This window comes from Pempheris klunzingeri, chromosome 2 (assembly GCF_042242105.1).
Source record: "Pempheris klunzingeri isolate RE-2024b chromosome 2, fPemKlu1.hap1, whole genome shotgun sequence".
In the NCBI taxonomy this organism is placed as follows: Eukaryota; Metazoa; Chordata; class Actinopteri; order Acropomatiformes; family Pempheridae; genus Pempheris; species Pempheris klunzingeri.
Genome location: NC_092013.1, coordinates 30,267,330 through 30,279,950, shown reverse-complemented (window position 1 = coordinate 30,279,950; position 12,621 = coordinate 30,267,330). Strand labels below are relative to the sequence as shown.

At 43.1% G+C, this 12,621-nt stretch overlaps 1 protein-coding gene across 1 annotated transcript in view; it reads left to right on the top strand.

Moving 5' to 3' along the window:
- Positions 1-9,745, top strand: part of chl1b (cell adhesion molecule L1-like b) — a 60,860-nt gene extending 51,115 nt beyond the window's left edge. The window contains exons 24-26 of the mRNA XM_070841418.1: positions 5,216-5,347; positions 6,274-6,346; positions 7,903-9,745. Of these exons, the coding sequence (XP_070697519.1) occupies positions 5,216-5,347; positions 6,274-6,346; positions 7,903-8,107 (410 nt within the window). The 3' untranslated portion in view covers positions 8,108-9,745. The remainder of the gene's footprint in view (positions 1-5,215; positions 5,348-6,273; positions 6,347-7,902) is intronic.
- The last annotated feature ends 2,876 nt before the right edge of the window (positions 9,746-12,621 follow it).

The window sequence follows — 12,621 nt, the reverse complement described above, 5'->3', positions numbered from 1 at the left end:
CAAGTGCTTATTGATTGGGCGGAGAGTGTGAGCTATGAAACAATCAGCTAAGAAAGAGAATTGCTTCGAGCAGGAGGGAAACTGAAGGTTTTGATACTGAATTGTGTGATCATGAAAGAGCCGGTGGTTAAGTAATCATAATGAGTCGGCTTGTAGCATGTAATCTTTTCTTTTCAATTACATATCGTTGGTTGAGGACTGCACACTGCATTTCAGCTGGCTGGAGCTCAAGTGAAGCTTCTGTGGTGTTGTGTTGTGGGCGGTGGTATGAATGACTGGATGGGAAATGCAACAGGAAGCGGTACTTGGATCCACATGCGCGTCAGTTGAATGGGGTGCTGCAACACACGCTGTCAGCATAAATGACTGGATGTGGAGTTTTTAATGCGAGTAGTTCAGTGTGTCACTTAAGTCGTGGTGTGTAAAAGCAAACAGGCCGACGTCATGCTGAAGCACACTGCAGGTGTGAGTTAGTATTCCTCAGTGTTTCCTGGAAGGATCCTTACCGCCACATACAGAACCTTAATTGGCTCTTTGGGGTTGTTTATCTGTGTGCTGAAAAGCAAAAACGATTAGCGAGAGAAGGACCTCTGTGTATGTATTGAATTACAATTTTCTGACGCGATTACGTGCGTGTGTGTGTGTGTGTGTGTGTGTGTGTGTGTGTGTGTGTGTGTGTGTGTGTGCTGTTTCTGTAAATCGTCCTCTGCCACTAAAAAGCGCCCAGCTTTGAGCATTACCTTTGATCTCACCGTGTGTATTGTTAATGTGTGTGAACGTCTGCTTAGCGATGCACTGTTTGTCTTTTTCTTTCTTTCCTTTCTTTTTTTTTCCCGCAGCTTCCACTTTGGCTCCCACTCTTGGCCTCAGTATGTAGATCTGTGCTTGTGTAGAGACTAGGTAGTGGGTGCATGCTTTAGATTTAGAACTGTGGGTAGGTGCAGATGCTACAGACCTGAACTAATGATCAGGTTTTCAGTGTCAAACAGTTCAGCACATTTTATTTTGCCTGTACAGAATTCAAAATCTCCAAACACTTCTGCTCCTCTGCAGATAATTGACCTTGGCTGCTGTTTGCCCTTGCCATCAGCAGAGAGCACTCTGATGCCTCCTTTCATTAGAAAAACGTCAACTTCTTCTTGGATAAACTTCTCTCTGATAGCAATGATAATGAGCCACCTAATTATAAATTCATATTAATCTTGGCTCATTAGTGACTGTAAACGAATATTGACTTTTATCCTAGCAACAGCAGACTCAGTGCAACTTGTCTAACTCAAGCTGAGGAAATAAATGATGCTCTAAGAGCCAAACCCAGGAGGGGCATCAGACACGCCACGCACCCGTTCTTCTGCCTTTTAATGATGTGCAAAAAGACAATTCATGCCCTCCGTGTGTATACACAAATGTACAATATGGTTTTTTTATTGTAGATTATGTGTCAGTGTAGACGCGTAGTCGTCATCATTAGGTACTAATTTTAGTTGAAGACAGCATGCGTGCTAACAGTAGAGTTTAGCCCCCCCCCAGCTCGATTCCAATTGATAACCACAAGGTCTGTCTTTCTTTTCAGGCAAGTCAGCTTCCCCCTCACCTCCAAGCACTCCAAAGTCCCCAGTGACCAAACCCACTCGTTCCTCCATAGGTAGAGCTGCAGCACATTCCCACACAGCAGGCACCAGACCACAAACAAACACAATCAATATGGAAAAATATGAAACCAAACACAGCCTTTGTCGAAGCATTTTGCAGTTGCTAGGTGACACGATGACCCCTGGGCTTATTTGGTTGGCTCAGAGTAAATTGATAACACATAAACAAAGATACAAAATGACTCATTAGTATGCAGGCCAATTAGCCATTCCAGGTATTTTTATATATAATTTATGTTGTTTCCAGTGGATACTCAGGCTGGGATGTGAAGTAACAGTTCAATTTCATTGTTTGTTATAAGACAAGTGCATAGTGATGAGAAAGCTGTCTTTAATTTCTCTGCTGTACCACGGGGAAATCTACGCTACTAGATCTATATCCTGAGCCGACAGTGTGGCAGTGGAGTGCAGTCACTTGGAGGGGACAAATATGTCTAATTGTCAGTGATTGATTTGTTGGGCCCCGGCCCCCCCAGTGCACGTCAGTATATTGACCCAACAGTCACCTGACATTTCCATGTAATCTTCCACTGGGTAAACAGCAACACAACTGTGGGACGAGAGGCTGCAGAGAGAATGGTGAGAAGGAGCGTCCTCCACGGCCGAGCCGCCGAGGTGTGAGCTCAAACTGGGAGGGTGATATTTACAGGACACTGAGATAAGTGGATAAGTGGAGGCAGTTGAAAGCTCCTATATCAGAATATTTTCTGGCCTCTCCTTTTACAAAAGCGTCTGACTTTGAAGGGGCGTCTTCCAGGGCATCAGCTCCCTGCCGGGTGAGCAGCTGCTTTCTGCAACATTTAATAGCAAGCTGGGGAGCGCGGTGACAAAACACGGCAGCCAGCCGTGGGATATTTTTATTCAGGCGCCTATGTCAGTAGAAGTCCAATCACTGGGATTACCATAGCTGCAGACTAATCCATCAAAATTAGTCAGAGACTGTCATGCGGTTGGGCTGGGCAGCACAGACGCAGGTGTCCTGTGTGCTGAATTATCACCTGAGCAAATAATGCACCTGAGCTGGAGACGCAGCAGAAGATTTGCATGTTTGCTATGGGGAAATGAAGTGGACTGTGCTGTGTTCACTGGCTCAGGCAGCTGCTGTCAAAGCACTCTGATGAACATCATTCACCGCATTATTAGATTCTTACCTCCCAGTTAGTGTCAGAACGCTGCAGTACATGACAGATCAAGCTTTGTACAGATGAAATTTGCTCTTGCATTTAAAGTAAATAACATGAAATTGTGATTATTAAAGCCCAAATATAATGTAATGCTTCAAAGAAAGGCAGCATCACCAGAGCTGGAGGGCCCACTGAGGACGTTCACGGCACTATTTTTCACAATTTTTGTGACATTTCATAGAAGCATTAATCATTAAAATAATCAATGGATTAGTGGAAAAGTAAAAGAATCAAAAGTTGCAACCTAAACATCTGTTTTTAGCTGAACCAGTGTTGACCAGGGGGGTGTTTCAAATGTGTTTGTGCCGTATGACAGTACCATAAAACAAGAACTACATGAAGCATTCAGAAATCAGCACATAGATTTGATCTCTGTAGATCTTCATTTAGCTTTGCAGGCTCCACCTGTAATTTCATTTCCATATCCACATCACTCTTGTCACGTTTGCTGCCCCACCATTTGTCAGAAGCTATTGAAGCCTCCTTACAATAGTGTTAGGGAACCGAAGAGCAGCATCCTTCACGGCACAATGACAGCCCTCCGACCATCTTCATGATGGCTTTGGTCTGTTTTGTCCTTTACTAACTCTTCTCTGCCATTTCTCTCCTCTCTCTCCTCCTCTTGTTTCTCCATCAGTCCCGGCCATGTTGAGTGTTAGCTCAGCTGTCGGCGACAGCTTTGCAAATATCAGCTGGATATCTGGAGGAGAGCACGTAGAGTTTTATATTGCATATATGAACAAGCGTAAGCTCACATTACAGTTATTCTTGTTTCATTTCTGGATGTTGTTGGAGCGATTTTTAAAGAAAACTGTGGTATTTTGAAACCTGGGCCCTATTTTAGAAATTACTTGTAAGCAGAGGGCTGCATTGGGGATGGGACCCAATGCACGTCTTGTGGGAGGGGGCGGTTTGAACTTTGCCGCAGGCGGTCAGAATATAAGATGTGAGATTTTCACTGTGTGACATTTGTACCAATGAGTCAAAGATCAGCACCGTCTTGAAATAAGTGATTCATTAAGAATAAACACCACGTGAACAGATCAGACATTAAACACAGTGGCTCATTGTGACGTAGCAGCAAATGATCTCCAAAAATCAAATCCAAGTGTTTTGTTTAAACCGATTCGGTGTCTTTGCTTGAAATGCAGCTGTGGACTGCAGTGGATTGGGGACCCAAGGGAAATATCGCAGAAGCAGAGTTTAAGGAACACACACATTACAGGTTTGGGTGGTGATGGTCAGAAAGAGGATTAAACTAATCTTTTGGCAAGTACAAAAAGTTTTAGACACAAATGTTTTATTGGCTCAGAATCACCCCGTTAAAAAGTTGCACAATAACACAACTTACTGTTGGAACTGTTAGTTCTTAAACCAAAAGGATCTTCCAGGTCTCTCTCTGTAGGGATCCTTTCCATGATGCTGTCACACACTTAGAATAACACTCTGAGCCTGTCAGTGGATCAAACAAGCTCTTTTAGTGGATCTACTGTGATCAGGTGCAGTTGTCCCAAAGGATCACGTTGCAGCCATTGCAGCCCGTTTGGTGTCTGCTGGCTGAGGTGATCTACTGGACCAGTTCCAACACTTTGACTACCTACCAGTCACTCAGACACCAGGATGTGGACACAGAGAGGACCCAGGGTTAAAAATACCAGAGTTTGCCTTTAAGTAGCCTTTAAGTGGAACATCTAATAACTTTAGATTAGTTGTGTTTGAAATGGCCCTTCATATCTTTTCATCCATGTCTTCACTAGATTCAGTGTGTGTGTGTGTGTGTGTGTGTTCTCATGAGTACTAACACCTTGTGGTCCTTCACCCTCTGCACAGGTGTGGGTCTCTGGAACATATCAGAGGCCTTAAACTCCTCTAAGACTTTCCACATCATTGACGGGCTCGAACCTGGGACTGAGTACACTGTGCGCCTTATTCCGTACGGCTGGGGTGATAATTCTAGTATATTTGAAGATGTTATCAGGACCAGGTCTGCAGGTGAGGAGGGAAAGAAAAATAGCTCAATGAGACAAAACAAAAGCAGGCAAAACTAAATGACCTCTCTTTGACGGAGGGCAGGTGCTCCCAGCGCGTCCTTGAGTGGTGACTCAGCCGCTGCGTGTGGTCCTTCGTGGTGTCGGAAGGATTTAATTTAGCGGCATGGACTCGCGGAGGGGAATTACATTTGTAGAGCGTTTCTTACTTGATTAATTAGACAAGCAGGATTAGCTGTTTAATATTAATATTGGACCGCTTCCATCAGCGGCGTGCCCTGCCACCTTCTGCCTTTGCATCAGATAGGCTTTGTCGATTGTAAACATTCAATCAGGTGTCCTGATGAAAAGGCCAAGGCATGTCAAAGTCACCGGGTATTGTTCTCCTCAGGTCTGGCCAGCATCCACGGAGGAATATCCACCCAGGGCTGGTTTATCGGCCTGATGTGTGCCATCGCTCTCCTAACACTCATTGTGTTGATCGCCTGCTTTGTCAACAGAAATAAAGGAGGGAAGTATTCCGGTAGGTGCTCATTTACAAGCACACACACGCATCACCTTGAATACTAATTGCTGCTTCCAGCATCATTATATTTCCATTTCATTATTTGTTGCTATGAAATCACCCAAGAAGCCTTTACAGGAATATGTAAGCTGATATGTTTTTTTTTAACTCAAGCCACAAAATTATTTTAATGCAAATGTCCACATGAAACAGTCTTGTGTATTGATAGGAAAATGAACATTGCTGCTGTATGTGCAGCATTTGAATTTTGCATCATTTAGACAGGCGGCTTTTTCCAGCAACAATCGAAACAGAGTGCAGCCAGGAGCCAGGAAAAATGCAAATGTTGCACATGGGGTGGCTGCACAGGGAATGGTGACATAAGCTCTGTGGTATCTCAGTGTTGGTCCTCCTGTCAGGGACACGAGAGTCCTTGTCGGCTGTATTATTCGCGGCTAATGGCCATCAAGTTGTCGTCTGAGCAGCGATCGCTTTCCTCGTCAGCAGAAAAAAGAGCGAGAAGCAGCTCCGTCCTTTGTTTTCTCATTAAGTTCTCATTATCAGCCGTACCTCCAACAGCCTTTCTTTGATTTCCCCGTGCCCTGTGCTGCTTCTGTCACGTCACACATGGACGCGTGAATTAGGGCCGTATGTATTTGGTACTTTTATCAGGAACTTAACAGTTATACACAAACATTTTATACAAGATTAAGTTAGGATTTTTATACCCAATTATATTTATATTCAGGAAAAATATATTAAAATGTGTTTGAGCTTTTGAAAATATTTATTTGACGTTTTGCAATCTGCTCCAAGGCTTGCACTGATCTTTCACTCAGTGAATAAGCGCAGAGAATCAGAGACTCAAACAACGCAACAGTCAGGGGACGTACTGATCTTCATTGGCAGACATCACTGATATCTTCTCTTCATTTTGTGAGCAGTTAAAGAGAAAGAGGACCTCCACCCAGACGTGGAGTCCCAGGGCATGAATGACGACACCTTTTGTGAATACAGGTAAGCGGAACCCTCGGAGCACTATTTCACTACTCTCTGCAATTCATGCGCAACACTGTCTGCATTTCTCTTCTGCTAGCCGTCATTTCTGTCCTCTTCTCTCAATTACTCTCTCTGCATTTCTCCTCCCGCTGAAAAGACAACCCATCTCGCACGAGGTTCACGTGGAGCCTTACGCTTCTGCTCCTCAACATATTTGATGGACTGAGTACCTGGGAAGTATGTGACAATCAGCAGTAGCATCCCCGAGCTGTGTCGTTGGAGTGGTAGCATCCCTTTATAGGACCTTGTCTTCTTAGATGACAGTGTTGTGTTGATGTTTGTGGATGACATTGCACCATAAAGGGAGTAGCAGCACCGCTCGGATGCTGCCATTTTCTGACCGGATGGAGCTAAACGTAGGATGCCCAGCACACAGCAGGAGACTAAAACCAATCAGTGTAATTGAAAGCAGCTCTTCTCCGGGGCAGTAATATCTGGGCACGTTTCATTAATCCTTTAAGTCCAATTCATAACAGTTTACTGCAGTATGAGTCCCCCTGTAATTCTTCAATCAGTGCAATTAACACAGCACAACAAAGGCTGACGTGATGAGGTGAAAAGTGTCTCAGTGTGTTTGCACCACCTACGCAGAAATCCTTCACTAAGTTCATCTGAGAGGTCAAACCAGTGATGTTTGGTGCCAATATTAAGACTTAAGTAATGAGTCAACCCGTTGCTAGGAGACACCTGCAATCAGAAACAATCATCAACATAAACAGGAAGTCACTTAAGCTTTCAGGAACCAATAGTTTTACTAGGGCAAAGAATGTATTAAACTTGAAGGAACAGGAACCACTCTCATGTCTGTAGATGGTAAATATGAGGCTATCTGCAGCAGCCGATTAGCTTAGCTTAGCTTAGCTTAGCTTAGCTTAGCACGACACTGCAGAAACAGCCAGGCACACGTTTTATCCAATATACCCATGATGTATTAGCAAGCCAACGTTAGCTTTGACAGTTGGTTTAGTTGGCTACAGAGCAGTTACACCTGGCAGTCAGATATTTGGTGACGACTAGTCTCTACGTAAAACCTGATTTAAGTGATGCCTATATATGCACTAACTTATAATGTAGCTCAGCTGACTTTTACTTTACGCACCGCTGGTGCAAGTGGCTCCAGGGTGAGATGAAGTTCATGTCAAAGGCTAATGTTGAGGCTGATCAGAGGAGAGCACATTATGTTTAGTGGGCTGGCAGTTAAGCTGCATGAGGCCTACAGCATGGGCAGCCTCGATGATCTGCACCAGTTTAATGTCCCCCTCAGTTTCTCATTTCTCTTCCAGTCGTCACTTTGTCATATGCATTGATGCATGTATATGTAATGATTAATATTGTCTTAACATGTGTGATTATTTCCCATTGGTCAGCCAGAGGTAAACGCTAACGTCAGTCCCAGGCTCGTCGTAGAGGCAGTGATAGCCGGAGCCCGCACCCTCCCGTCCTCTCCAATAAGCCATAGAGTGAAGTCATGGGTGAAATGAGGTGACTCTAAATCCACTGTGCCTCTCTCGCAGCGACAACGACGAGAAGCCACTGAAGGGCAGCCAGCACTCGCTGAGCAGAGAGATCAAGGCGGGAGACAGCGGGGACAGCCTGGTGGACTACGGCGACGAGGACGCTCAGTTCAACGAGGACGGCTCCTTTATCGGCGAGTACGCCGGGCGAAAGGAGAAGAGAGCGTCCGCCGAGATCAAAGCCAACATTCAGACCCCAGCATGAGGAGCAGAACCGCCATGCAACACCCCGCTGGGAGCAACAAAGGAAAGAGGAAACAGACATTATCCATAGCGAGCACAAGTTTTGTGTCAAATGTAATGCGTCATTGCCAACTGCACACTGCCACCATCATTTTATAAAGCTCTGTTTTGTCAAGTTGCAACAGAATGGACATTACTAAATACTGTGTATATATAGTGTATATTGGATGTGCGGAGTGTCTTTTTTTATAATTATTATTACACAAAAAATGTAGAGGGCTTGGATTTTCTTTTTTCTTTCTATCTCCATTACTTCCGCGGCAGCGTTGTTTGTACAAATGTTCCACTCTCCGTTGCTCATCAGTAAATTCAGCTTTGCCTCTGAAGTCATCTTGTAGCAGACCACAGACGTGTGGGGATATCAAGTTTATATTATTCAATTGGAGCAAATAGTACTGACCTTTTGTATTTGAAATGGATTCATAAAATATGATGTAAGACGTGTACAAAGGTTCCTTATTAACTTATTTTTTTTCCAGTGGTTTTATACCTGACAAAATAACAATGAAATTTACATATGATTACATATCATGAACTGATTCTTGACTCATGAATCTCCCTGTGATGTTAGACAAAAATATTATTTAGGGATTATGTCTTGTTTAGCATTTAGATCCACTGGACAGTATAAATTACAAACCTCTGTGCTCACTGCCACACGTCCCCGCTGTAAAAGACCTGACACATTTTATCTGATTACGTGTAAATCAGTCATTTGTTTTCATCAGAATTTGTATTAAAACTACGATTAGCTTGGTGAGTGTGCTGGTATAAGCAGATTTTGTTATATCTTAACTAAGCTAAGCTAACTAGCTAGCTGTAGCTTATGTTTAGTGGACTTGTGCGAGAGTGGTATCAATCTTATAAGCGAATAAGCGCGTTTTCCAAGATATTTAGTATTGTGTGTCCAAAATGTTAAATAAATAGATAAATAATCTATCTATCTCTAATGAGGGTTCAAACTCAAACATAATTCATCTTTCTTTCATTAGAAATATCCCATGAGGTCTTTGAAATCCCACAGAAGTTTGTAGTCTGAGAGCTCTAATTGATCATCAGGGTTATTGTTTCAAACGGGATGGTTTTCATGCGTGAATTGGTGGAGTGCCCCTTTAAGAAAAACATGCACACGACCTGTAATGGATTAGACTTTTTTGTAATCAGATTACTGTAGTCTGGTTGCTTTATAGGACATCACTGACATCTTCTCACCTGCTGAGGTACAATATTCTGTGGTCGCTGTTCCTTCAGTCTTAACAAGCCATACTTTCTTACTTTGCCATTCAACACACAACCGTTGTGTTGTTCAGCATCAACATTAGCACCATTTCTGGAAAGAAACTTGCCATGTTTTGTAAAAATTCAGCCATTGCATGTTAAGAATGTTAATTGGTGTTTTTGATGTCATTAAATTGCTTTACTTTCTTACATCCTGGTAACGGTCTGACAGCCTGTTTGGTCACAGCCATCACTAATGGAAGATTATTCATGCTCCTGATACCTATAGCATTGCTTTGTATTGCTCCTGTAGAGGACTACAGCACTGAATAAATCTCTGCCTTCACCTCCAGTCAGCAGTAAAGTAGAACCTCAGACAAAGCAGTACCTGGTGAAACATCCTCTGAATAAAGTAGAAGATGTTTGACAAATTGTTCCCACATGACTTTAACAAATGTCGCGCCAGGGTCAAGCCTCTGTCTGAGTTGAGTGTCTTGTTTGATTACATTGGCTGCAGGAGACAATCGAGAGAAATCAAAGGAGTGGGCTCAGACAGGCCCGGGATCATGGAGCGAGAGCTGTAATCATGTCTGATGGTTGATAGTAGGGAGCGTCAGTCTGACAGCTTTCACTACCTCACATACTCTGTGATCACTCAGAGGCTTCAGCTTTTACATGTGTGGCCTTCAGGTGTCCATAATGGACCCTCTGGTAGCCATATTGAAGGTCCTCAGCTCTTTGGCAGCTGGACGTGTGTCTTTACATGCAATCAGCGGTGGGGAAAGCTACTTACAGGCTTAATTCTGCACCACAACAATTAGTGCTCTCTGGAGAGAAACTGAATCACAGCACAGCCAGAGAAGAACAGTTTGGACAAAGCTTCTTAGAGAAAACACTTTTAAAAAGGCAATGAGACGCAAAAAGCTGCAGGATGAAACTAAAGGATTTGTTAGATTCTAGTGTCTCTTTCAGTAGTACAACACTCACACAGGCGTGTGTGCACTGAGGGAGGTCACTGTAGCCGCTGGAATGATCTCTGCTGAGCTTACGTCCAATCAGCACCACTTCAACTTGAACCAATACAAGGCTTCATCAGTCTGAGTTAAGCAAATGAAGTTTCTACAGTAGCTGTCACATTTATGCTCTCAACAATAATGACACTATCTCATTAGGTTACAAAGTGCCCGACAGAGCAAGCACAGAAGACAAAAAGAGCAAAGAAACGCTCAAAGACAGCAGTGAAATCATAAAAGCACCAAACGAGCCATAATGAAATGAAGAAATAAAAATGGCAAAACCCAGAAACAGAATTAAAACTTCATCAGATGAAACTGGGGAAGGCTGGAAGTATGTTTTAAGGTTCGATTTAAAAGAAGCCACTGACTGGTGGGGTGTCCCAGAGCCTCAGGCCTCTCGGTTCAAATCCTCAGAGTGTGGGATACTGAGGAGTCAGACCATTTAGTGCAATGTTGGCAATTAAAAAACCTTAAAACCAATTCTCAATCCTGATGGAAACCAGTGCACAGAGGTTAAACCTGGGTGACGTGTTCATACCGGCTCACTGTGGTTGAAAACCTGGCAGCTGCATTCTGTGTTCTGTCCGGACTGCAGTTATTCTTCTTTTTAGGCATGTAAAAAGGCTGTCACAGTGATCCAGATGTGATAAGATAAAAAACAGGTCCACTTGACAGACATGTGTGGTAGTCCACCCTCTGTTGGGTACGCCAGTTAAAGTACGCCGGTTAAATATTGGTAGGAAACACTTTGGATTCACATCAGTCACACCAGATTCTAGCAGTGACGAGTTTTCACAGAAGAAAAGAAAAGAAGAGAAGAAAATATGTATAGGAACTTTTAAAATCACTCCTGCAGCGAAATCCACTTCTCTGCATCCATCTGTAGGCACAGCATGTTCCCAACTCGCACATATTCAACCACATATTGTTTCTTTTTATAGTGTCAGCGTCTTTAATTGTGAGCACTCTTTTCTTTCTTTTCTTCCTGTTTGCCTGGCTTTGCCCGTAGTAAGAGCCTATGCAGGGTATGTGATGGATAAGAAAAATACCCCTTTCAGGTGCGGTATGACTTTAGGTGTTGAATGTGAGCGTTATAGAAGTGGCCTCTGATTGACAGCTAGTGCACCAGGAAACATCTGCTTGTTTCTTTATTCATTCTGTTTTTGATGGTTTCCACAGCCGGTTATGATGAGCCTTGAAAAACATGCATGGTCTAGAGGAACACATCTAATTAAAATGATCATAGCATCTCTCTGCTTGCTTCTATGCTTCCTATTCACATGCTTTTGCCTGGACAGACTTGAAGGTTTCCTTTAATATTTAGACAAGCCAAAAGACCATTTCTGAGGTGGTGGAACTGTGACGACTGTAGTGTAGGTACACGGAAACATGGAGGAAACGGCTCTAAGCACACAAACTAAAGCTGTTCTGAGCTGAGCCACACACAGTTAAGCTTCAGCATCAGGAGTTAATAGAAAAACAAACAAAAAACCTCAAGTGAAACAGCAGCAGCCGCTGCAACATAATGAGCTTTTGCCTCTCGTAATTTCCCCTGTTCACACCATCATAGCATTTACCCTGTGCATGTGTGTGTGTGTGTGTGTGTGTGTATGTGTTCAATCCCCATACCATACATATGAAACTAAGCTGCTGATGCATCGAATTTTTAACCAAGGCTGTATTTCTTTTAATGCCACGAGTGAAGAGCTGGTGATGCATCAGACTATAAAGTATTTCTCTAACAAAACAGGAATGCACAGAATGAAGATCGGTTCCACAAGCATGTATCTTTTATACAAGGAAGTGAAATTATGACTCAAATATTAATGAGAAGGACTTCGCAGAAGAGGATCTTTCACCACCTGCTCCACATCACATGTTCTTTAATAATGCCTGGTATTCGTCTGCATGGTTCTTTGAAGAGTGAATACACGAGGAATGGAGCTTGTTGTCAAGTGAGTATTACATGGAAAATAGTCCATGAGACACTCAGAGTAACAGTGTTGTCCATAATAGACGGCAGTGTTCCCCTCATGACTGTAGCACAAACAGCAGAGCTGATCTACTGCTTAGTTTCTGGAAAGCTTTAATAGACTGGCTGAACTCGAATGTTTAGCTTCAGTCATTGATATAAGTATATAAGAGTATTTCTGTAAGTTTACTAGTACTTAAACCTGTTAAGTTTTTCGTTATGAAACGGTCTCAAAAAACAAGATGGTCAGTGCAAAGAGAGGACTGGGTA